Source organism: Typha angustifolia, chromosome 8 (assembly GCF_048772165.1).
Source record: "Typha angustifolia cultivar Huaian chromosome 8, ASM4877216v1, whole genome shotgun sequence".
In the NCBI taxonomy this organism is placed as follows: Eukaryota; Viridiplantae; Streptophyta; class Magnoliopsida; order Poales; family Typhaceae; genus Typha; species Typha angustifolia.
Window position 1 is genome coordinate 14,300,786 of NC_133246.1, and position 25,647 is coordinate 14,326,432.

At 39.3% G+C, this 25,647-nt stretch overlaps 4 protein-coding genes across 7 annotated transcripts; 3 read left to right on the top strand and 1 right to left on the bottom strand.

Annotated features, from left to right (window-relative positions):
- Positions 1–5,049: 5,049 nt before the first annotated feature.
- Positions 5,050–7,426, top strand: LOC140765185 (FCS-Like Zinc finger 10-like). Of its 4 annotated transcripts, none has more exons than XM_073104134.1 (3): positions 5,050–5,188; positions 5,800–6,919; positions 7,045–7,426. In XM_073104134.1, exons 2-3 carry the CDS (start codon positions 5,835–5,837, stop codon positions 7,184–7,186), a joined length of 1,227 nt encoding a protein of 408 aa, XP_072960235.1. In that variant the 5' UTR covers positions 5,050–5,188; positions 5,800–5,834; the 3' UTR covers positions 7,187–7,426. The 4 variants fall into 4 exon arrangements, with proteins under 4 accessions (XP_072960235.1, XP_072960237.1, XP_072960238.1 ...); XM_073104136.1 differs by lacking the exon at positions 5,050–5,188 and adding an exon at positions 5,253–5,403; XM_073104137.1 differs by lacking the exon at positions 5,050–5,188 and adding an exon at positions 5,412–5,634.
- An 815-nt stretch (positions 7,427–8,241) lies between these two features.
- On the bottom strand, positions 8,242–15,106 carry LOC140765739 (uncharacterized). The gene is made up of 14 exons (XM_073104961.1): positions 14,822–15,106; positions 14,485–14,645; positions 13,120–13,181; positions 12,811–12,898; positions 12,661–12,722; positions 12,492–12,585; positions 11,935–12,363; positions 10,980–11,438; positions 10,717–10,902; positions 10,534–10,638; positions 10,336–10,419; positions 9,694–9,847; positions 9,546–9,615; positions 8,242–8,603 (listed from the first exon to the last, which is right to left on the bottom strand). The coding sequence occupies exons 2-14, from the start codon at positions 14,581–14,583 to the stop codon at positions 8,465–8,467; spliced, it is 2,031 nt and encodes a 676-aa protein (XP_072961062.1). The 5' UTR covers positions 14,584–14,645; positions 14,822–15,106; the 3' UTR covers positions 8,242–8,464.
- Positions 15,107–18,145: 3,039 nt separating this feature from the next.
- Positions 18,146–20,261, top strand: LOC140765964 (UDP-glycosyltransferase 75C1-like). The gene has a single exon (XM_073105317.1). The coding sequence runs from the start codon at positions 18,563–18,565 to the stop codon at positions 19,973–19,975; it is 1,413 nt and encodes a 470-aa protein (XP_072961418.1). The 5' UTR covers positions 18,146–18,562; the 3' UTR covers positions 19,976–20,261.
- Positions 20,262–23,457: 3,196 nt separating this feature from the next.
- On the top strand, positions 23,458–25,117 carry LOC140765159 (UDP-glycosyltransferase 75C1-like). The gene has a single exon (XM_073104103.1). The coding sequence runs from the start codon at positions 23,555–23,557 to the stop codon at positions 24,974–24,976; it is 1,422 nt and encodes a 473-aa protein (XP_072960204.1). The 5' UTR covers positions 23,458–23,554; the 3' UTR covers positions 24,977–25,117.
- The last annotated feature ends 530 nt before the right edge of the window (positions 25,118–25,647 follow it).

Sequence of the window (25,647 nt, forward strand, 5' to 3'; positions counted from 1 at the left end):
ACGGAGCTTCTCGGGATCATTATTTTTGAGGGAGTGAAAGTCCGCTGCTGGATAGGGAAGCTACGAATTGTAAATTTGTAATTTCTTAGAAGGTTATCAGCCGTCGGATTGATCATAAATTCAACTGACGGCTCATGATTGCTCGGATGAGACTTGGGCAGCAAGGAGTGAGTTTCGGGTAAAGAGGAGGAGAAAACTTGGGCAGCACGGTTCTCGGATCTGAGAAAGTGACTCTCTGATCCGGGCCACTCCGCCTAGCCAGCCCGTCATCAGATACTTGCCTTGTGAGTGGTGAGTTGTGATCTCACATAGTGACATAGTGGGTGCCCATGGGCCGGGCTGAATTCTGGCCCAACATATAGGCTTACTTTGGGTCCAGACCTAACCCAACAAATAGCCCCCCGATCATCGATTTGTGAGATTTTCGGGTCACGAAGGGATGGACTAGGAGCTCGACGATGTGCTTCTTTAAATTTTTTATTTTTTATTTATTTTTTATGTAGAAGAAGCTATCACTGGCTTAAAAAGAATCTCTGACTAATGGACTCAGCTGAAGTATCAAAAGTGAGAAAATCATAAAGTTGGAGGAGCTCCTCAACAGGCCCCATATAGCAAAATCTCCGAACCTTGTGCCCTTGGTGCGTTGCCCAATTGGCTACCCGGTTGGCCTCTATGAAATTGTGGCCAACCTTTACCTCTCGAGACTCCTTCAATAGGGTTGAGCAGTCCATCATGAGTGCATGAATGCACCGGTGCTAACCGTTCTGCCTTTGCAATAGTTGCACCAGTTCCAAAGAGTCCAACTTTGAGTATCCATATACATTTGCTACTCAAAGACCTAGCCAAAGTGCTCTTGTCTCAACCTCCAATGCATGGTTTGCCACCATCGGTTCCCAAGCGATTTAATAACAACCCCTTCTTCAATCTCAGAACCGCCCCTACACCTCTCTGTCAGCCATCCACCACCGTATGCGCCCCATGTGAGTAAACTTTGCACCACCCCAGCTCCGAGCGCTGCTAGCTTATATCGTCATAATGAATGTAGTTTTTGGTGTTAATTGATCCAAATACTATAATAAAATTCAGCATTTTCCTATAAATTGAAGTAAATTGTATATTGCAAAGTGGACGAAGCACTTGACATCGAGAGCGAGACATGATCACATGAAACTGCTCTTTAATTATTTCACGAACTAAAGAAAAGAAAAGAAAAAGATTCCAGAATGATTCAAATGATACCATATTTGCTCCAGGGGCCCATTCTCATATTGTTAAATGCTCATAACCCCCTTGCCAATTGCCACTGGGGCGGAATAGATTTTAGTGATCTTTTAATTGCAAGTGTCGTAGTACATAAATGAATAAATTATTAGTTCGTTGATCTGTTTATGTTCCATTAACAAACACCTAAACTATGTACAGAAAGCAATCATAGTACATATATTTCTCCCTCATTAATATATTCACCATCAACCACTCCCTACACCCAAAAAAAAGAGTACTGCTTTGGTTCCTCTTTTTTGTCACTCACTCCTTTGATATGATAGAAATAATCGGTGCAATAACTAAAAGGTATTAAATATATAAACTTAAAATGTGCACAAAAGATTTCGTAATATTACGTGCATGGAAATTAATATTTGAATTCTCCTAAATACCCTTATTCTCACACACATCCCAAGGTGCCTGGAGTATGCTATATTATTATAAACACCTCTACTTCTCGCTAGTAGGATGCAAATATAATCATAATAATGTTAATGAAATCAAAAGCATCAATAAAGTTTTTTATAATCCAATAATCTGGAAATGGGTCCCTAAAATTTAGGATCTGGAATACGCATGCGGTGGGATCCACATTGCTGGCCACTCAGTAGCAGCAGGAGGCGGGCGGATCCGAGCCGTCTATTCTCTGTCGGACGCTCAGAGAACTTTAAATGTTTGCCGTCAGATTTCCTCCTTGATGAGCTACACTGGCACACAAAACGACAGAAAAGGATTTGTACTAATTAATAAATAAAATAAAAGCAACGAGAAAAAGGACAAAAAGAGAGTGGATGGTTTCGGACTTTTAACCCGAGTTAAATCCAAGCGTTCGGAATATGGTGAAAAATAAATAAATTTAATTGTAAAAAATTAAACACACTTAATTATGACTGCTTGAAGGCCTAGCAAAAGTAGGAAAGGGTTAATGAAGTCTTTTGGGGTGATCACATGCTATTAGTACTCTCGAGTGTAAAGAAGAGCATCTGCATGAGTATTTTGTTCCCACCACAAATGGTATGGTATGCATGCAGCCAAATATTATAAAGTCTACTATTTTTGGTAAGATTATTATTGTATAAGAGAGTTTAGTCACACGTTAGAAAGATTAGTCAGACTAATTTATATAGAATCTTGGGCCTTTTAGCTTAAGCTTTCAAGTTAAATTAGATTCTAAAGTTTTGCTTTGACTTAGAACTCTCACGAGCTAATTTATTGGATTGATGAACATATAAATTTTTACGAAAGAGTTACGGTACCAAAAAGATATATATATATATGAATTTAGTCTCACATAAGCATTATGATATGTTTGAAAGATAAATTTTGATATTGTGAGAGCTTAAGTTTTGAAAATAAAGGTCGGTGAATTAAGGTGTTAAATTAAGAGATTATGATTACAAATTTAGTTAGATAGAAATATATTTATGGTCAAATAAGTTGACTAATGAAGCATTATAGTCGGATGATACTAATGTGGTAGGCCTCATTCTTACGAGAATTGATTAAGTTATATAATTTATATATAGAAGAGGATTAGTTTCGTCATCTAATATAGAGTATGATTATTATTTTGACACAACGTGAAAAAATAAAGCATATATTAGTTTCTAGAATAATAAATAATATATAAAATTAATGAACTAAAATATTCTTTTAGCTTTAATGATAAAATTAATTTAAATTTGTATTAAAAAGTCATTCAAATTTATTTATTTTTTATTAGAAATAAAAAAAAGATTTATTTATTAAAAACTTAGCTAACAAAATTAGAGAACCCTCTTGAACTCCAAGCAAACAAGAGCTTATTAACCCTGAGCTCATTAATAGCCAGAGAGAACGGAGATGTGGCATCCGGCCCCTACCGTGATTCATACGTAGCTTATTATTATTATTATTATTATTATTATTGTTTCTACAAACTAGAAAACTATTTCACCCATTATATATATATATATATATATATTAAGCATCCCATAATAATCTATAGAAAAAGAAAACAAAACGACAACAAACCAATCAGCCTTGCCGCTAACTTGAGCGCTCTCCCCGGCACAAGATAGCGAGAGACTCACCAACCCCAACCCATAGTAAAACTTTAAAAAATAAGGGACAAAAAAATAAAACGTAAAAAAAGCGGGGGGGAAAAAGGGAAAAAAAGAGAAAAGAGTGAGAATAATAGCATTCTGGGGCCCGCCGCTCCCAGCTTTGTCCAAAACTGCCGTCACTGTCGCCATAAAGCGAATCCAAGCCCCACCTTCCACTGTTTGGGAAGAAAGAATAAATGGGCCCCACACTAAAGAGGAAGGATCCAAGCCCTTCATCTCGAGCTCTTGTCCGCTAGCAGTTGACCTGTATCTCGATCAGGGCCGCCCGTTTTGCTACGACGAAAGAGCCCTCAGTGGTTCGGTTTGGCTTTTTCTAATCATTACCATCAAGTGGCAATCATGAGAAAATTAGATGGATATTTTTTTATTTTATTTTAGGTTTAAATAAACTGAAAATTAAAATAAAACCCAAATATTTTTTTAATTATTCTAAAACCTACTCTTTTTAAAAAGAGAGGAGGGGAAGCAAACTTAAGAGCTTCTTTTTTTTTTAATCTATTTACTAAGTGATAGTTGAGAGGATTAAATCTAATTTATTTGTAAATAATTTGAAAGAGATCTATTTCGACAACAGTAATTAGTAGTGATTAGGAATATGAGTTGGGCTTCAATGATGACCACCAATCATCAGTATAGTCCAGTAGTTATTCTAATCTCTAAATCTTAAATAAGGTATCTAAAATGGATTAAGAAAAATTGAGAGTTTAGCTTAAAACTAGAACAACGGTGTTATTATTATCTTCAATGCCATATATTTTTTTAAAATATAAAATAATAATAAGACTTTATTAGTAAATACAAAAAATAGAGAACAGAGCAAAAAGAGACTCAATTTATCTTAAGCTAATGTTTAATTATTATTATTATTATTATTCTAGTTTAATAGCCTTTTAATTTAGCCTATGATGATTCTGAATCTCCGGTGAATGATATCCTAAAATAAAAATAACTCTAATATGAGAGTATTGATTTACTCTAGAATGTTGTATTCTGACGACGTACAAAAAGTGACCGCAATCCATGCATTAGATTAAGTAATTTCGAATTTATGGAAATATTTGGGGTTGTGTGTAAAAAAAACACTCTAGATTGTAATGTAAAATAAAAGAGAGAGAGAGAGAGAGAGAGAGGGCAAATACGTGAGTGTACTTTTAAAGCACTTCTGTGACAAAACACTGCACGGCGTCCGCACCGAAGAGGACATCACCGACGACGTGAGATAAAAAGAGAAACGCTTACGATTCCCATAAATGGCTTCTTTGGTGGAGGAGCGAGATCTTTATATACGTACATATATAATAATAAATAGATATAGAAGAACTCCGGGATTATAAAGGCAATTCGCGTTTCCGTCCGCAGTTGCTGAGGGTTTCACCGAGAAAATTTTGTTAAAAATAAAGATGATGTCAATAGTGTGCATTTAATTGTGAGGTACTCCACAAGGTTGACTTAAATTGAAATATTTAAGTCCGGCATTAAACTGCTGCCTAATGATGATGAGTAATGGTAGGAAATACATGTAGCTCCAGCTAATGAGAAGGATTATTTTGTTAAATTACAGGCTTATTTGCATATTTATATTATCTTATAATTTGTTTACTCTGTTGGAAGAGTATTGGAGAAGCCTCGTTTCTCTGATTTTGATGCATGCAGACAAAAGAAGAGAGAGATGGAGAGAGAGAGAGAGAGAGAGAGAGAGAGAGTATTTGAGCTTTTATACCTTTGTCAACTATTCTTTAGTGCCCCTGGGTCTCTAAACAGGCTCATCTGAGAGCTTCTTCTCAGAAGTGACTCTGAGAGAGAGAGAGAGAGCAAAGGTGGGATCTTTTTTTTTTCTTTCCTTTCCTTTCCTTTTGGGTTCTCTTTTCATGCATTACTTGTACACTTCTCATGTGGGTTGTTGGATTTTGCCTGGGAAAACCCGAGATATTTACTGGTTTTCTCTTCTTTCTTCCGATTTATTTCCTCGGATTTGGAGTTTGTTGGTGAAGAATCTCCATCTGGGTCGTTGGGATTTGGTGGGAAACAACAGGTCTCCCTCGCCCTCGGCCCTCCTGATGCTTTCTCTTTGATTGGGAAATGTCTCCAAGTCTCCATCTTCCTTGTTGTTTCCTTCGTTCGCATGGTTCATGGCTCATGATCATGATGTCTTCCATGAAAGATCATAGATTCTTTTGCATATTTAGTATTTCTGGGCCATTTCATGCTGCCCCTCGCCCCCCATCTCGATCGCCTATTTAGTAATCGATCGAAGATTTAGTGGGTACTTATGCACTGTTTTTGTTTACATGAATAACCTATATATCACATTGGGGATATTTTTTTAATTCCAATCACTGATCCTTCGGAATAAGGATTGCAGCTTATTTTCTTGTTTCTCTCGATTATAATCCTAAAAAAGAATAAAATCTTTGACAATCTAATTCAGGTATTCTTAGAAGAGCAGGAAGAAACTTTGAGAAGATGCTGAAGACAAGGAGTAGACCAGTTCAAAAAGAGCAGTTCAGAGCCAACATGCTGCCTGATTCATCCCAAGATCTTGGTTTCTCCTCTGATGGTGTGATGAAGAAGGCCAGGAACAGCTCAATCTTCAGCCTTCCTGGCCTATTCGTTGGATTCAGCACCAAGGGCTTATCAGACTGTGATTCAGCTAGGAGCCCGACATCTCCTCTGGACTTTAAGGTCTTCTCCAATCTTGGCAACTTCTTTGTTGGTTCCCCAAGATCACCAGGCCTTGATAAGAAACCAAAGAACTTTGACTGCAACAAAGTGGGTCTTGGACTCGTGGACTCTCTCAATGATGAGACCACCAGTTCATTTGGGAAGGTATTGGGGTCTACTTGGAGCAAGAACATACTGTTTGGATCACAGATGAGCATGAACATCCCAAGGGCCGAAAACTATCTGGATGGCATGAGAGGTGATCTAATAGTTTCAGCTACCAAGTCATTGCCCAAAGACTGCGGGTTTCCTTCAAAAAATCTCATTTTATTGCCTAACAACCAATCTGGCAGCTCAATGATGTCGTTGGGATCAAATGGAGGTGAGCTAGAACATGGAGAGTTCGGCAGAGTTCGATCTTGTTCCGCGAACGTAGGTGGATTCTCTTCTCCTCTTACTCTGTTCGATCCCAATCCAAAATCTAGTAACGCAATTCTCGAATCGGATTCAAACACCTCTCTATTGGGTTCTCCTCCAATAGCTAAAGGAGGCATAGGATTTGACAGGTCTTCCAGTTCTCTTCCTGTGTCTATTGGCTCATCTCATAATATCATGGGCTCCCTCTCTGCAAGTGAAATTGAGCAATCGGAGGATTACACTTGCATTATATCTCATGGGCCAAATCCAAAAACAACTCATATATTTGGGGACTACATTTTGGGATCTGACATAATTCAGTCACCTGAGCACAAGAACAGGAAGAGGGATGAAGAGCAAAAGCTGGTTAACTCTGCTGTGGGTTCTTTGTCCGGCCGTGCTGATGATTTCTTGAGCTTATGTTTCTCTTGCAAGAAGAAGTTAGGAGGGGAAGATATCTACATCTATAGGTTAGCTTTGTTAATATTTTTCCCGAAGTCCTTTCGAGTGATTCTGAGTATATCCCTGGTTTCATTTCATTTTATTATTACAGTTTATACTTGTAGTCTCTGAAGTCTCTTTGTATGCGTTGCAGAGGTGAGAAGGCGTTCTGTAGCTGCGATTGCCGTGATCAAGAAATCCTAATTGAAGAGGAAAAGGAAAAGAATGCAATTGAGTCTCCTGATTTGTTCTTCGATGAGGACATCTTCCTCACGGGGATGGTCGTGGCTTCATAGCCAGAGGATTCTGAGATCCAACAATATCAACCTGCAACCAATGGGACTTTTATACAACAAGTAAGATCATCCATTCAGGAAGAGCTGTGTGTGTGTGTGTGTGTGTGTGTGTGTGTGTGTGGATCTTTTGCAGCTGTGGTTGATCAGTATGTACATCATTTTGTTTAACTGATCCTGTCTCAGTAGCAGTACTCGCAATTGCCCCTTTTTCTAATGCAGAGTTTTGTATTTTCTGGATAACGATTGTGTTGGTAATTATAATCGTCGGCGCTCCCCGTTTTCCACTTTCTCACCCTGCGGCAGTTAATATGAATGACATGAAACTACTTCTTAGGTGTATCTTCTTACTGGGCTATCCGCAAATAAAATCCTTGGATTTTAGTAATATTAAAATTAGGTTTTTGAAACTGAATAGTGAATACAATTATTTTTTTATACTAAATATATTATTTTTTTGGGTAATAAAATACGTATAATTTACGTAAGAAGAGAACTCGCAGATGCCTACTTGTTTCTCGAAGAACTCAGCAGATAAGATTGTTTATTTGTTTGACGAATATATTTCCGTTAAGAATTTGACGTAATGTTTAAGGCAACTATAGATAAAATACGTTGTTTGCAGACCAATTGGGATACTGAGAAGATGAATGGAGAAATTAGCATCCTATATTCTCAAAAATCTGCTTATTGTAATATTCAACCAAACAACCGAAGAAATACTTGCATTATTGTAAACGAAGTCGTTCAGATCAGCAGAGAAATGCGACTCTCATAAATTGACTGGAATATAATTTCACAATAAAAAAGCCAACGACATCCCCAAGTAGAGTGTTACTATTAACTAGTCAAGGGCATTAGCTAATGTATTATGTGTTCAATCTGAAATAATCTCAAACAGCTCCTCCGCAGCTTAAATTAGAACACTTTTGCAGAAAGGAGGCAAAATAACAAGTCAAAACAAAGAACAAATCTGAGCAAGTTCAACTTATAGGATCAGGAAGGGCTACATTAAATAAAGTAATAATTTACACCAATTGACTTGGAAAACTGCCAGGTAAACCTTCAATGGCTCCTTTCCCCCAATCATCATAAGTTATTAGACTCTTCTCTTCCAAACCAGTTGTATATAGAACTACAAATTTTACACTTCCACTTGTGGGCCACAGAATAACGTGGCTTATTCTTTTGTCGAAACACCAAAAATGACTCCTCTCGCACAAAGAATGGCAACATATCAAGAATAAATAGCAATGAATACTTGTGCTTCTGAAAATCAATCTATCCAAAAGGGTTTCCACCGACAGAACCCAAAGAACTTTGGATGCTTGGATGGGAATACATGGCAGTAGAATTTTGATCCGCCCCTAAAGTGCCGAAAGCAGCTCCATCACTGCCTGGACCTAAACCTCCCTGTTGACTGCAATCACACCACATAGTATATATATGAGAATGGAAAAGAAAACATCTTTCAATTTCATTTGGAAAAGGTTGGAATCATCCATAAAGTATTCCTATTACAAGTTGTAATATTGTTATCAAAGGAAAAGTTTAACAAAAATTTCGAAAGTTTGGGAACAAAAAAACCAACTTTGTAGGCACTAAACACTCATTGGGATCTGCAAAGTTCCAAAGCTAATCCCTATGTGGAGATGAAATCTCCTCACCATTTTTCTTCTCGAGATGAGTGATTATGAATTTCAAGGTGTATTGAATTAGCCTAAAAGATTTTAAACCTTTTGTTTCTCACAGTATTCACATTCAATTTTACTAGACTTCTTGGCCAGCCTTTTCTGTAAGGGAGAGAGATCCCCTACGTGATGACCTATTACAGCTTTTTTTACTCTTCTAGCGCTTGCCAGTCCACAATTGTAACTATCTAAGTTCTCAGCTCTTCTTTATCAGAAAAGAAAAGGAAGAGAAAACACCTTTCAGGTCTAACTCTTGAGAAAATAAGTTAAGAAATCATTATAATTTGCTCTACGGGCTTCTTGACTGAAAATTGTGAACACCTGCAAGAGAGCACATTAAGTGGTCTATCGATATGTTAACTAGGTTCTAGATTTCGATAAGTTTCACCTCCTAAGATCAACGTATGTCCTCAAGATAAAGCTAGAGGATGGTATATCAGATTGCTGGTACTCTTCTGTTGGCAAAATGTATAGTAACACTGACAGAAAAGGAAGGAGCTAGTTTAAGGAGAAGTCTAACTATTTGTGTTAACTCTCTTTGCACCTATTTGCATATTCCAACTATAGCTACTAGTATAGCATTTTGTCAGCCTCTTGCATTTTTAAGACCAGCTCAGCTGGTCATTGTATGAAACTAGTAGGGAAATGATAAACTCGTCAGAATTACTTACGGCATTAGCATCATTGCATTTGGCACTTGTTGGGAAATGTTACTTGGAACCTGCTGCATCATGTAGAGGCCTGAAATTTAACTTAACATTAGCAACAGTAAAGAAAGATATAAGTGAAGAACCATAAATGTGTACAAAACAAATATACTTGGAGGGATGGCTGAAGGATAAGACAATTGTTGAGACGATTGCTGCGGGAGTGCCCATCGTGGAGAAGGAACCCCAAAGCTGGAACTTTGAATTAAGGCTGGTGGAACAGTCACATTTGGTAATGTCCCTTGCAGAGATGCCATAGATGGAAACTGACGAACATGAAAAAGAACAATAAGATTATCTTTTGTTAAATCCTTCATAGACAGCATAACAACTCTGATTATTAATTAGTGAAGATCCCTCTTCTTGGAAAATGCCCTACATCACTGATCTTGCTAAAGGATCAATGCATATTTCCACAATTTGCTGCCATTGAAACTATCGGTGGAAATTTCTTGCATTTCATATTGCCTAAGATCACAGGAGTAGGAAAGTTTGAGCACCTATTTGCATTTTTATACTAGGTAGTAATGGTAACAGGCTAATCAAGGATAGAGCTTGGCAATCCACACTGGGTGGAAGGTCTGCAACAATCTGACTAGTGTGAACTTAGAGAATTGGATGCAGCAAATTGCTAGAAGAAACAAGAGAGGAATAGAGAAAAGGCGAGGATAAGTGAAGAATGGAGCATCCCAAAATTGGAACGGGAGTATAACTGAAAGTAAAAGTCTACAACACCAACAGAAAGGTTTCATACCGTGGGAGCCTGAGGCATTGCTGTCTCATTTGCAATATCAAATGGATTAACAGATGTTGTAGGCTGGGGAGTTGTTTGCATTGCCTGGAACATTGGAAAATAATCAGCAAAGCAAATTGGGGAGTAGGAAAATTACATAGAAGATTGTGATGATATTTTTAGAAGGAATAATTAACAAGACAAAGAGATAGAATAAACCATTCCAATAGGATATTGCATGACATAGCCCATTCCAGGCTGCGGACCTCTTTGCAAGGTTGAGAGTGGTGTAGCTGTTGATGGATAAAGTGACGTGAAAAAATCCTGTAGACATTTCATATTCACGGTCGATGAAAATACTACTAGACATTAATTCACAATTGGAAGTGTTGTTATGGCTACCTCTGGAAGTGCTTTCCTTCCACTAGATTTGATTTCCCTCAAAGATGACTGTGCTGAACCTCCGCCACTAGATTCTTCAGGAGGTACCATCAACAGTTGAGATGAATGTGCAACTGTTGCGTCAATTGAGGCAGGAGGCACATTCAAGGATCCTTGAATGCTTAGTTCAGCTGGTGAATTCTGTGGCTGACAACAAATGCAAAGGTGAGATACCTCAACTAGCATACTTTCTTTAAATGATTATACACCAAAATATACTTTACCTGGCTGTTTAAAGCTCCAATAACAGGTACATCAAATATTGAACTTGAAGACTGACTAGCTGCAGCAGCTGGAACAAGTGAAGATTGTGACTGCTGCATCATGGGCAACTTCTCTCCACTAGTTTTTGGAATGGAAACGACAGCAGAAACAGGCAATGTTAACATGTTTTCTTCAGATGCAGATTCAGAAACAGATACTTGTGCCACTCCAGATTCCAGAGGATTGGGATTGGTAGGCACTTGAGGTGCCTTTTGCTGACTGAAAGCATCAAAAGATGCCCACTCACCATTGCTAGCTAATAAAGAGTTGGTTTGCTGAGACACATTCTGTAGCGGTTGTTCTGCAGCAACAGGGGGTTCTGAATCTGCACTAAAATCGATCAAACTTACTGAGTTTGCCCCCTTCGGTTGGATTAAATTACCATCACTGGACCCCATGCTACTTGAGGAAGACGTCCTCTGCAATTGTGAAATTTATCAAGAATAAGTAAGCACTTCCAACTTTAATGATGAAAAGAACACTTAAAACTACTACAAATGTAATTAAGTTTCAATAAGCAACTCTCTTATGGAAATTAATGGAGGATGCAACTCAACATCACATAACAGCTGACCATGCTCATTATTCCGGAATCTACAAACATGTAAATAAAATGTAGAGAAAAAAAGAACAATGACCACATTTATACACAAAACTTCACATTTGACCACAATACGTGAGAAACCCTTCTTAAGACATTCTTCTATAGTTTAACATTGTCTTACATTGTCCAACTGTTCCAGATTCTAAGCAAGTAATGGCATTGCAAGGGATTTTTGCAAGTGTGACAGCCAAGAAAAAGAATGGAACATACAGAAAAATACTTTGGCAGAGTGTTCTACTATTCTGACTAATAACATACTCATATACAATGAATAAAAAGAATATCAATGTCTGTGTAGAATTATCAGAGACCTTGGTTCCATCTAGTTTAGGAGGATCGCCAACCCGAAGTGGAGGTGTATCATCACCCAATATATCCCTTACGGGCCGTATTGCAGGGGGACTTGACCCAACAACATCTTTCTGATGATTTGGTGACCCACCTTCTGCCTTTAATGCTTCAGCAAATCTACGGTCTTCAAATCTTCGAATTTGGCTCCCATTTACAGATTTGTCATCTCGATACCTGTCATCAACCACCTCAAAGTGGCGAGGGCTCCTCCTATAGTCACCTTGGCCATAACCAGGACTCCTTTCTCCATAAGCATATCGAAAATTTCTTTCATCATTACGTCCACCATAACTAGGTCGACCATTGTAATGGTCGTTATATGGTGGACTTCGTGACCCACCACGGTTCAACCCTGTCCTTCTGTTTTCACCATAGTCTTCCATATCATTCTGAGACATTCATAAATAAAGCCCAAAATAGAGATCAAAAGACAAGAATCTTTTTGTTATTTCCATTTTTGCCAGCAAGCAAAAAAGATATCAAACTTCTTTTGCTGCTATAAGCATTTAAATACTACCTTTGCCCTTGAGGGCCGGTCAGTGTTTCTTTCCCCTGCATATCTCCGATCCACATAGACATGCTTAATGAATGTTCTGAGTTTGTCAATGTTACTGAAACCAAAAGAAAAGATCCAGATACCCTTTCATGGATACGAATCAAATACAAGATAAAGAATCAAATATAACCTGCTATCAGGGTATGAATTGCTTTTTGGATCCCATTCCTTAAAAAATATTTGCCTGGCATGCTGTACGTGATGGAAAATAATTGAATAATGCCAAATACCTTAAATTAATAAACATATAGAATATGAACAATATAGAACAGACTATTACCTCATTTCCCCCTTCTTTAAGGGCATTAACTTCTTGTGAAGTAAATTTAGCCATTGATACTGATTTCACACGGTGTGTAAACTCCCGACTGAAAAAGTGAACACCTCAGGTGAAAAAAGTTTATATGCAATAATATGTTCTAGTCAATGCATCCTTTTCATGACATTCCACCAAATTAAATCTCTTATATTCAGGCCAATGTAAGAGCATCTTCTAGTCAACATTCAAAACAAGCCAGAAAGGTACATAAATATACTGAAAGTAGAAATTAGAAAACTCAATATAACAAATAGCCAAGCAAAGTCTTACTGTACACCGCTGCAGTTGGTACAAATGAAGGTCCAGAAATTGGTGCAGACATATTGTGGCCCCTGTTGACATATGTACATTAGACAGCTAGATGACATGCCCCTTCAGGACGAAGTTGACTTTCACTTCAAGATAAAATTTAAATGTAAATAACAAGAAGTTGAAGCATCACAAAATATTTTTCACACGAAATAGCCATGAGTGAAGAGGCAGAACACCGAGAAGAATGAAGTGAAAGGTTTTCCACAAGCAGTATTCAACTAGAAAGGCAGATCAGGAACACATGCTTTGGAACAAAAGAATCACCATGTCCCAGATCAAACACAAAATTAAGACATAACTTAACTGGATTTTACTAGACTGGATGAGATGTTTAGCAAATCATTTGGCACCATAAACAAAGGCTTTTCATGCTAGTCATGTAGTAACACCAGAACTAGGAAGTGCACTTTGGCACCCCCATTCTACCAGTTGGTTCAAGTGTGCCATTTGATATAAATGTGCAAAAAAAGAGGTCTCTTTTATCAGTTTCTCATTTCATTGTACTTATAATGTGAGGTTCCTAGTGGGCGAGGCACATAAGATATCTTACGAACTTACAAACTTTAGCTGATTCAACACCACACCCCCACACCCCACCCCACGCCCAAAAAAAACTTTAGTTAATGTCCAGTAAAACACTGTCATAGCCAGAAAATATATCCTTGTCATGCGGGTACACAAATATTTCTTCTCTAGTTCCCTAAATGAAGCATTCAAGTTTCAGTAAATATATAGAGACACACACACACACACATGTATGTATGTATGTTCGTATATATATATATATATATATATATATATATATATATATATGTATGTATGTATGTATACATATTATAAGGTGATATGTCCCCAAAAGTATTCACGGCATATAATCCCCTCAAGCTCCACCTTTGTTCAACATCCAACCATCACCATCAATTCCCTTATATATATATATATGTATGTATGTATACATATTATAAGGTGATATGTCCCCAAAAGTATTCACGGCATATAATCCCCTCAAGCTCCACCTTTGTTCAACATCCAACCATCACCATCAATTCCCTTCATTTTGGTATATTAATACACTGGGTTGGATCAAAACATATATTCATAAAATTCTCCTCGACAAGTCCCTATAATAAATGCGATATTCATGAACCGGCCTACTGGAGAATTCTCAAGATTTTGTTACCTAGTTCAGTTTACTGAACATTGTTGAAAAAACCTCGTATAACCTCTTTTTCTTTTTATAAAAATAGATTAAAAAAATGCCTCACACCAACATTTCTTACGTGTTCAACAAAACACAATGAAATGGAAAATGATAAAACTAACCAGGTTATTGCAATTGATGCATCTCTTGTTCTCGGGAAGCTTCAAAAGGGCCCGAATTATCTTCTCATTCTTCTCCTCCTCTTTGATCCGGTTCGCCATTCTCTCCTTAAAATCCTCCCGTGGTTTCCTCTAATCTGCTTAATTCCGCACGAGATCCAAGCCTAAACGAGAAAATTTTGAAAAAAAAATTAAATCAGATCACGAAGAAACTCGTTCATATCTCGAGAAGCCCAATCTAATCCCCGAACCAAAGTGAAATCTGTACATCGGAACTCAAATCGCACAGATCTGAAACCACATCCCATTAAAAGAAAACTAAAAGCAGTTCGAAGTAAACCTCCTTCAGTATCGAATCAAAATTCGCGCCGGGATGGATCCATCGACGAAGAGGAGGGAAATTTATGGGCACGGTAAGATTTGTAATACGAAAAGCTCGATTAATTTCTCTGCTTCCTATTTCCCTTTTTGGTCATCGAAGGTAGAGGAAGAGAGGAAGAGGTGGGGAGTACGAGAAAGGGAGAGAGATCCGAAGGCGCGGACGACGGGCTGCTGCCGGTCTACGGATGGTAATATTCCGACGGTGCAGCTTCTAGAAACTACTACGCTTCTATTTACCGCTCTATCCACCTTTTTATTCAAGCCTAAGCTTATAACCATATCCTACGGAGATGTATAAAAATGAGGCGCTGATGTGGAAGGGAATTAGAGGGGTATTTTTGGAAAGTAACGGGATCAGTATGCCAGGCTGGCTGGGGTCAAATTTACCGTCACTAATTTTAACCCGACGGTTTAGGCTTCCGGAAGTCAAGATTCCTGACGTGGCACCTCGAATTCGGGTCTCTCAAATTAGAACTGAAAGAAATTTTATTTATGATTATTTTGGTTCGGAAGGGTAGCACTTCTAGTTGGACACTTATATAAGCATTAAAGGGAGCTTTGCAATTTAATTTTATATATATTCTGTAGCTGTAGCGCGAATACATCTTATCTAGCATATACAAAACGATAATAATAACAATAAAGAAACATGAGATGCTTACAAAACTGCATGGCAGAAAATGACGTCCACGGGAATATACATATATATTTTATATATATATGTAGAGAGACTAAGAGAGAGATAGAGAGAGCGAGAGAGTTGTGAGATCAATTATATATTAAAAGTTATCCTAGGGATAGAATTATAGAAATGCCGTGGGAGTCAACAGAGGTGATAAAAGATTATCTCCAAGGGGAAGAGGGCGGCCACCCCACCTAAAACATTGAAAGAATACTGCCTTCCAAAACAGGCAGCCCAATCAGTTACTCTGAAGGCATGCACTACCCAATGGTTCTACAATAGTGAACATTATCTCATATGCACTAAGGACTTCTTACTTTGATAAGTATAATAAAAATCCCTTTTAAAATTAACATGATTGACTCCAAGTCGAGCAATAGCAGTTGCAACAGAAAGAAGGACTTGAGCCTCAACTTCAAAGATAGTGTCTATCATGGTCGGATGGCTAGACTAGAACATCGCTAACACCACGGTGGTTTCGAGCCAAGAAACTAACATGATCCTCATTGCTTGGTGGGTCCAGTACGCCATTGAAGCTGATTTTAATGACACCTGGAGGTGGAGAAATCTAATCTTCTAGTTTTTGGATCAAGTTGGTGATTGGTTTTTGAACCCCACTATCTGAGGTGCCAACTAGGCAATATGTACTATCTTGGTCCTGAACGTCTCAAAGCAAAGTTTCTTCCGATCCATCCAAATCATCCAAATTGAGAAGGCTACAATGATTTTAAACTTATCTTGGTCTCCTTCTAAGTGCCCATGATCATAAATTAACATATCATCCAGTTAAAAGAGAATTTCGGCATAAAGACAATGGTAAAATAAATGCTCCACATTCTCTCTCTCTATATATCTCTAAGCACACGAACCTTGTTTTGATAAGATAATATACAACTAATAGTCTGATATCAAATTGTAATATATTATTAAGCTTAATGAATTATCAGTCCACGAGCTTGTTCTCTGAAAGAAAAAAAGAAAGGTTGTTGGAACTTTTATATTAAATTTTAAATAACATCCTACATCTAAATGACTTTGTGATTAATATCCTGTAAGTAATGCTCAATATTATTTGAATTAACTACACTAACATCACCCTACCCAAATTTTCTAATACTCCTAAGAAATATCCTTGAAAAGACGTTGGATTTATAATGGTATTTTATACAAAGATATTTTATACGTAAAAATAATATAAATAAATATATCTTCTATAGATGTTAAATATATTTAACCTAATAGAGAAAATATATGAGATATATTGATTCAAAATAAAGTTCTCGAGGTAAAGTGATTTTGACCCAAGATACAAAGGGTACAAAATATATTAAATATGACTGAATAAACATCAACGATCTTACCATATACTATAATTTTATGTTAACTAATATCCACCATCTTTTTTATAAAACACTCTTTAATCTACACAACAAACTAATACCTCCATGAGTATTATACTTTCACAATAAGGACTTGAGCCTCAGCTTCAAGGATAGTGTCCATTGTGGTCGGATGGCTATACCAAAACATTTTGACACCACAGTAGTTTCATGCCAAGAAACCAACACCCCTCATTGCTTAGTAGGTCCCACGAGCTGTCAAAATTGATTTTAGTGACATCGGGAGATAGAGAGGAGTATAATTTTCCAGTCCTTAGGTCAAGCTGGTTGTTGTTTTCTTAATCCCATCCCTATCAAAGTATTCAATTGCCATCTAAGATGCTAGTTAAGTAGTATATTCTGTCTTGCTCCTGGCCACCTCAAAGCAAAGTTTGTTCCAACTTTTCAAATCATTTAAATTGAGATGGCTATAATAATCTTAAACTTATCTTTGTCTCACTCTAAGTAGTCTCAATCATTAATAAGCTATTTACTATCCAACGAAAAGAGGATTCTAATATGTTTAGCATTGACCTCCAGACCTCGAGAGCATAAGGACAATAATTAGTCTCTCTCTCTCTGTCTCTCTCTATATATATATCTCTCTCTAAGCACACAGTCTCGTTTCAGTTCTCTCCAAATCGTAAGTGCAGACGTCACAGCATTCTCTTTTCCATGCCAGCCTAGCTCCTCTTTAGAACTTCACATTGGTTTGTCTTCAAGTAAAAGTTGTGTTTATTGGAAGAATAAGACACAATTCACGGACAAGACTGTGGGTGCTTGTAGTTTTAAACAATACAGGATCTTAAATAAGCATAGTAAGTCAAGGAAGGGCATATATATATATATATATATATATATATATATATATATATATACGTGACTCTTTTTTGTATTTTTTTTCTAAGAAATTATATTTTACCTCATATTATAAATATTGATACATGAAAAAAAGAAATCGAAAAGAAAAAATGAATTAACCCAAGCATTTTTGGGTACTTTCTATAAATCTGTCCAACCCAGAACATTAAAGTATCAAGCCCAATAGATATCAAACTATATAAAAATAATCTCAGGCCAATACTAAAAATCTATAAGCACATTAAGGCTCGTAACCTAGCAAAAAAGTATAATTATATCTACTTAATTTTTTTAATATTTCTTCAGTGGTCCCCACATTTTGGGGAGAGGCTAGATTTTAATCTCCTTAGTGGGGCCCCCCACATTCCACGTTAGAGAGACATAAGGACTAAGTTCCAATGCATTACCACAACCCAATGAATACGCAATAGTAAGTAAATATCAGTGGGAGTATATGACCAGAGGTTTACTGCAGAAAATCCAGAAGTTCCCTCTCCACCTCTGCTACAAAGATTTACTTCCCGCCTAAGATAACACTAAAAAATAAAATAAAAGATAAACTTGATCAAATTTTGACAAAAGATTTCCCTCCTTATCCAAAAGAGAAGAGGGAATGGGAGAGACCTTTCCCTCAAACTAAGTCAAAGGTTGAGCTGTGGAGTAGAAGAGGAGAGTCCCCTTTGTTCGTATGTAGCTCTGGTTATATATGCACACTTTAAAGGATCACTACCCACCAGCAACACTACTTATTTGCAAATCCTACTCTGTCTTTTGACGCATGGAGATACCCCACCGGCAACACTTCTTATTGGTAGCCTACCCGATCCAAAGCCACATGAACCCAACGCGCAACCTCGCGGGGCGCCTCACCTCCGTCACCGGCGTGGGTGTCACCATCTCCACCGCAGTCTCCGGACACCGCATCATGTTCCCCTCGGCGGTGCCCCCGGACATGGAAGTCAGCGCCGGGTCCGTCTCGTACATCCCCTTCTCCGACGGCTACGATGATGACTTCAAGTTCAAGATCGTCGGCGACGACGACTCCGGCAGTTACAAGTCCCAGGTCAGGGTGAACGGCTCCCGGACCCTCTCTGCCATCCTCGACCGCCTTGCCGCACGCGGGAGGCCGGTGACGTGCGTCGTCTGCACCCTCGTGATCCCCTGGGCCGCTGGCGTTGCGCGCCGGCATGGTATCCCCTCGGCCGTCTACTGGATCCAGCCGGCTACGTCCTTCGCGTGCTACTACCACTACTTCCACGGGTACGACCAGCTCATCGCCTCCCATTCGGAGGACCCCATGTTTCCCGTGAGTTTACCGGGCCTACCGCCTTTAAGGATCCGTGAGCTCCCGTCCTTTCTTACGATCACCTCCAAAGACGACCAATTCTCCTCGCTGGTCCTCGACGGGTTGCGAGAGGGGTTCTACGAGCTGGACCAAGAAGCTAAGCCCAGGATCTTGTTTAACACGTTTGACTCCTTGGAGGGCGACGCCCTAAGAGTTATAAAGACCAAGATGGAAGTTTATGCGATCGGGCCGGTGATGTCGCTGGAGATCCAAACCGGGGCGGATTTATTCAAGCAAGACGAGAAGGACTACATGGAATGGTTGGATACAAAGCCGGCCAGCTCGGTGGTCTACGTGTCGTTCGGAAGCTTGTCGTCGTTGAAGCGGCGGCAGATGGAGGAGCTAGTTCTAGGGTTAAGGGAGAGTGGCCGGCCGTACTTATGGGTCCTAAGGAAGGATAACAGAGAAGAAGGGGTAGAATTGGAAGGAGGAGATGATTGCATGGTGGTTGCTTGGTGCAACCAGGTACAAGTATTGAGTCATCGCTCGATTGGCTGCTTCGTGACTCACTGTGGGTGGAACTCGACGTTGGAGAGCTTGGCGTGCGGCGTGCCGACGGTGGACGTCCCGCAGTGGGCGGAACAGGGGCTGAACGCAAGGTTGATGGAGGAGGAGGGATGGGGGATTGGGATGAGGGGGGTAGTGGATGAGGAGGGGGTGTTGCCGGCGGCGGAGCTGAGGAGGTGCTTGGAGGTGGTGATGGGAGGAGGGGAGAGAGGGGAGGAGATTAGAAAGAAGGCGGAGATGTGGAAGGAGAGGGCGAGGGAGGCAGTCCAAGATGGCGGCTCGTCGGAGAGAAACCTCGAGGCCTTTGTGAAGGAGATTATAAGATCTACTAAAGCATAGGATATCTAACCTATGTCTAGTCTCTCTACCAATCAAAAAAGAATAAGATACAAATAGTCAGTTAGAGAGAAGATCTAGATATAGCTGTGTTCAATCTGGAAGTGGTTAGTAATGATCCTAAACAACTCTAATTGGATTCTCGAAGACCTGCCGCTAGATTCAGATGTATTAGCTCGCTTTGATTCTGGATAAATAATTTGTGAAGGAGCATTAGTAATGTTATGGTTTCTTGTAATGATTGTTACTGATGAGCACGATGTCTTGAATAGTAGAATGTTTTGTGTGAGACGGTGACTACCCAGTGGAGATTAACTACTATTCTCTTCGTTTCAAGATGACGTCAGATTGGATTTGAACATCCACTAAGCTATGCACATTTGGCATATACAGAAAAATATAATAATTGAATACCTATGACGTGAGCAATTACGATAGTGAGATTGATAACCTTATCTTGAACAATTCTTATTTCACGCAGTCGTTCCGATGACTCTGCCACGTATTTGTCCTAACTACCGCATCCAAATAATTAATTTTTTATTTAATATAATAATTATATTTCTCTTAAGCAAATAATCTTTAATACGAGGCTATATGGCTCGACCCAGCACACACGTGTCATGACACGATAGGAGTTAAATCGTAGTCCAAGTATGCTATTATCTAGACTTTGCGCCTGGGGCTCGACTCAGGAAATTGGTGCCTTGAGAGATGGTTTCGGCATTAATTAATTGATAAAAGGCAAACATATTTTACAAGCTATAAACATCAAGCCTATAGCGCTTATAAGATATAAAGAAACCAACACGTACGTACCCAATACATTCAGTAGACCATAGGTCGTCGGGCAACTTATGGTGGCCGCCATTGCCATGGATATTTAAGCATTAATGTAGCGAGAATGGGTCCACAGAAAAACTTCTAAAAAAAGAGGACAAATAAACGAAGATAATGTGTCAGATTTAGCTCAAATTTATATTTCAGTATTTTTTCAGACTTGCTGTGTCGGGGCGTTCAAATAAGCCATCGAGGCGTTTCGAACGCAATAACTCGAGAATAATTGCATCTGCAGGCGTTCGAACGGCCCCTTAGGGCGTTTGAACATAAAATCCCGAGAACATTTTGCACTCTGCAGGCATTGGAACGTTATTCTACATTCCGGATTTGAATTCAAGAGCCATTTGAACGAGCCTGTGGGCATTCGAGCACCCGGTGAGATTTCTCCAACTTAAGTCAGCCCTATAAATTCTGAAATGAGTTTTATGGCTAAGTATGCTTAAGAAAAAATCAAGAGAGCTAGCCACCGTTGTATTGAGGGAGATTAGAGTTAAGAAACTCTTTGTAAATGGGATATTTGCATAGTGAAGAAGATTGCTCCGCCCATGGATGTAAGCACATTACCGAACCACGTAAATCTTGTCTCTCTATTATCTCTATTACTTTTATTTTTAAAATTATATATATCAGGGTGTGTAATATGTGATTAGAAGTTGTTTATTGCTATTCCATCACTATTAGCACCATATTAGAGTTTTCTTCAAACTGGTTGGTTTTGCTATTACTATTCCATTAGTTACATTTGGGGGTGAAGGTTTTGCTTACACTTTCCTCACCCATTTGGTTATTAACCATAAAAATCTACTCCAACGAACTGATCGAGTCACTTACCATAGACAAGAGAAAAAGCACTTGGGGGCAAGCCACCTAGACGGAGAAAGGCAACCCGAGAGGGAGATCTGAGAGGAGGAGCATACTCACGTCGCCGCACCTTATCGAGGAACAATAAAATCAAAAGTGCTGCGAGTGACGGACGAGCGCAAGGCAAACATATCAGACCAAAACACGCAATGATAGTGACAATGAGGAAGAAGCTACATCAGATGACAAGGTGGTCAGGAAGAAGCTACGATGGAGAGATGTTACGACAACTGCAATAGGGGATATGCTGCACTAGGGGAGACACGGTATCGATAAGGGTCAATGAGAAAGGAGAAACGGCAACGAGGAGAGGCTACAAAGGGGGAGAGACAATGACAAGGAAGAAATAGGGTAAAGCATGCTAAAGAAGGAGGCGAGTAGATAGAGTGAAACTGAGGAAGAAGAGGGAGAAGAAACGAAGAAGGAACAAAACTGCTCATCTAGGGCAAAGCCAATCGCTTCGAAATGACAACGATGAGAAGGAGTAACGATGGCAAGAAGGAGAAAATAGAGGGGAAGAAGAAAGAGGGGAAAAGAGTGCAGAAGGGAGAAAAAAGAGAATAACTCATGCGAGGGGAAAAGGAAGAAAAAGAAATCTCCCCTCCCCTATCCACAGAGACAAGAGAGAGATGAAGAAAGAAAGACGCCGATGCTAGGAACCCTTCTAATCACAACGTCGTGTTCGGGTAAATTAGAAATATTTTTTATAGGAAATTACGAATGTAGGAATTTAAAAGTGAAATACAGATCAAGTTGGATTATGACCTTGGTTATAGTAGAAGCTCCTGGTGTGGTTGAGTGAATTATTTCAAATAAAACCTCTTTACTCTAAAATCTTTATGTGAAATTGCGGGTAAAAGTTTGGAATATAGAAATAGAATAAATCCTTTTATTTTGGAGATCATTATTCTATGTTTAGTTGCGACAAAAAGTTTAGAATATTTGACCAACTAATTTTAAAACGTAAATGATCCTTTTCTCTCACTTATTTATGTACTATTTATATTGTAGTTTATTCAGGTTGAACAGTTTAATATGACTATGATATACTTGGTCACATGCTGCAGTATATTTATAATAAAAAATGTTTATAAAAGATTTATATGGGTTGTCCACTGTTATTTATGGTGGTATTATAGTGTATGGATTATAATAATTATTTTGGAATAATAATTATAATTTAAATAACTATGATAATGTTAAAAGGTTATATTTATATTTACTTTTCAACTATCTGATGCAATCCTTCAAACAGGCCCTTAATTGTGGGATAAGAAAAAATTAGACTTAAAAACTTATATTGAAATACAGAAAAAAATTATTCCTTTTCTCTATCTTTGTTTGGTAAAAAAACAATATATATGTGCTGAAATTAAAAAAAAAAGTACGAGATAAGATAGTTGAAATAAGTGATAGAAATTAGCAAAATATATTTGTTACTTTAAAAGAATATATAAAATAGGGGCCTCTAATTTATGACGTGGGTCTTTATCTTAATATTATTTGACAACCTATTTGCTGGAGGCAGCCCAAAATTTATTAGGACAACCATATAATTTAATAGATTTCTGACAAAATAATTTCATCATCTTTATTGGATACCTAACATATATGGGCCTCATATTTTACTGACGTAGAATATAGCCATCGTTCTTGGGGACAACCAATAGAATACCATCCTTGGAGAAGACGGAATTAATTTTTTTTTATTTTCCCCTCCATCTTCTCAACCAAGAAAGTTATTAAATCCACTGCCCTCTTTAGATTTTTCGCCAACCTAATTGTCTCTACGACTCTCTCTCTCTCTCTCTCTCTCTCTCTCTCTCTCTCTCTCTCTCTCTCTCTCTCTCGTTTGCAACCCTGACCATCGGTTAATTTTCCATGGGGCTACACAGACAGGAGCAGCAGCAGCAGCAGCAGCACTTCTTACTGGTGTCCTACCCGGCCCAAGGCCACATCAACCCGGTGCGCCACATCGCCGTGCGCCTCGCCTCGGTCACTGGTGCTCGCGTCACCGTCTCCATCGCCATGTCCGGCCACCGCATCCTGTTCCCCTCGGCAGCGGGACCTGACCAGGAAGTCAAAGACGGGGCGGTCTCCTACATCCCCTTCTCCGACGGCTACGACGACGGCTTCAAGCAAGGCGTCGTCGACTCCAGCAGGTACGAGTCCCAGATCGTGATCAACGGCTCCCGGACCCTCTCCGCCATCCTCGACAGCCTCGAAGCACGCGGACGGCGCGTGACGTGCGTGTTGTACACCCTCATCCTCCCCTGGGCCGTTGACGTGGCGCACAAGCACGGCATCCGCTCCGCTCTCTACTGGATCCAACCAGCAACCGTCTTCGCTTGCTACTACCACTACTTCCACGGATACGACAAGCTCATCACTACCCACGCAGAGGACCGCGTGCCTGTGGTGAGCTTTCCGGGCCTGCCGCCTCTAAGGATCAGCGACCTCCCCACCTTTCTTACGGCGACCTCCGAAGACCACTCCAGCAAGCTTATCCTCGACAATTTCCGAGCGGTATTCGACAAGCTGGACCAAGAAGATGACGGGCGACGGCCGATGGTGTTGATGAACACGTATGACTCCTTGGAAGGCGATGTACTGAGGTCTATAAAGGACAAGATAGAAGTTTTTGCGATCGGGCCGGTGGTGCCAAAGGAAATCCCGACCGGGTCGGACCTGTTCAAGCAAGACGAGAAGGACTACATGAAATGGTTGGATACAAAGCCAGCGAGGTCGGTGGTCTACGTGTCATTCGGAAGCTTGTCGGCGGTGAAGCGGCCGCAGATCGATGAGATGATTCTAGGGTTGAAGGAGAGCGGCAGGCCGTATTTGTGGGTCCTAAGGAATGATTGCAGAGAAGAAGGGTTAGAGTTGGAGGAAGGAGATGATGGCATGGTGGTCTCTTGGTGCAACCAACTACGAGTACTGAGTCATGCCTCGGTCGGTTGCTTCGTCACTCACTGTGGATGGAACTCTACGTTGGAGACCTTGACGTGCGGCGTGCCGACGGTCGGCGTGCCACAGTGGTCTGACCAAAGGACGAACGCGTGGCTGATGGACGAAATATTGGGGATGGGGGTGAGGGCGGAGGTGAATGAGGAGGGGGTTTTGCCGGCCGCGGAGCTGAGGAGGTGCTTGGAGGTGGTGATGGGGGAAGGGGAGAGAGGGGAGCGGATAAGAAAGAAGCTGGAGATGTGGAAGGAGAAGACGAGGGAGGCGGTCGGAGAAGGCAGCCCGTCGGAGAGGAATCTCTGGGCTTTCCTGGCGGAGATAATTGCAAGGTGCAACTAGAGACAATTAATGTTTCTTCTTAATCATAATTAATTATGACGAATCCAATCTATCTGGATTCATAAACATGTACTACCACCACCAGACTCAAATGTACGACAATAAATTCTTGATATATAATCGAATCATCTGATCATTTCGTGTGAATTGACGTTTTCGGCGTTTTCTTGTTGGCTTGTTTCAATACATTCCACCGTGACTTTGACGTGTTCACCGATCTCACCCTTCTACAGTTAGTAGGTAAATTTCTACTAACTCTGCAATTTAGTATACTAGTAAAAGTTTGATGGAGTCAAAGTGATTTTATATGAAGGAGTGTTAGTTATTTGTTTAAATTCTTTTTGACTGTTTTTAAATTATCATTATGATTAGTTTTTAATCAATATTCCTAAGAGCATCTCCAATGCTTGCTCCATATTTAGAGCAAGAGCCCGATGCATTATAATAATAATATAATATATATTATTATATTAGCTATTTTAAATTACTTAATAGATCATCTTAGCATTATTATTTTTTTAAAAATATATGGTTAGAAAACTCTTATCGAGATCTTTAAAATAAGATTAATATTTAATAGTTTAATTTTAAATTACTAATTTTTTAATTAAACGCATCGAAATTATATTACACGAAATAAACATCGAAATAAGCATTACATGTCATTAACT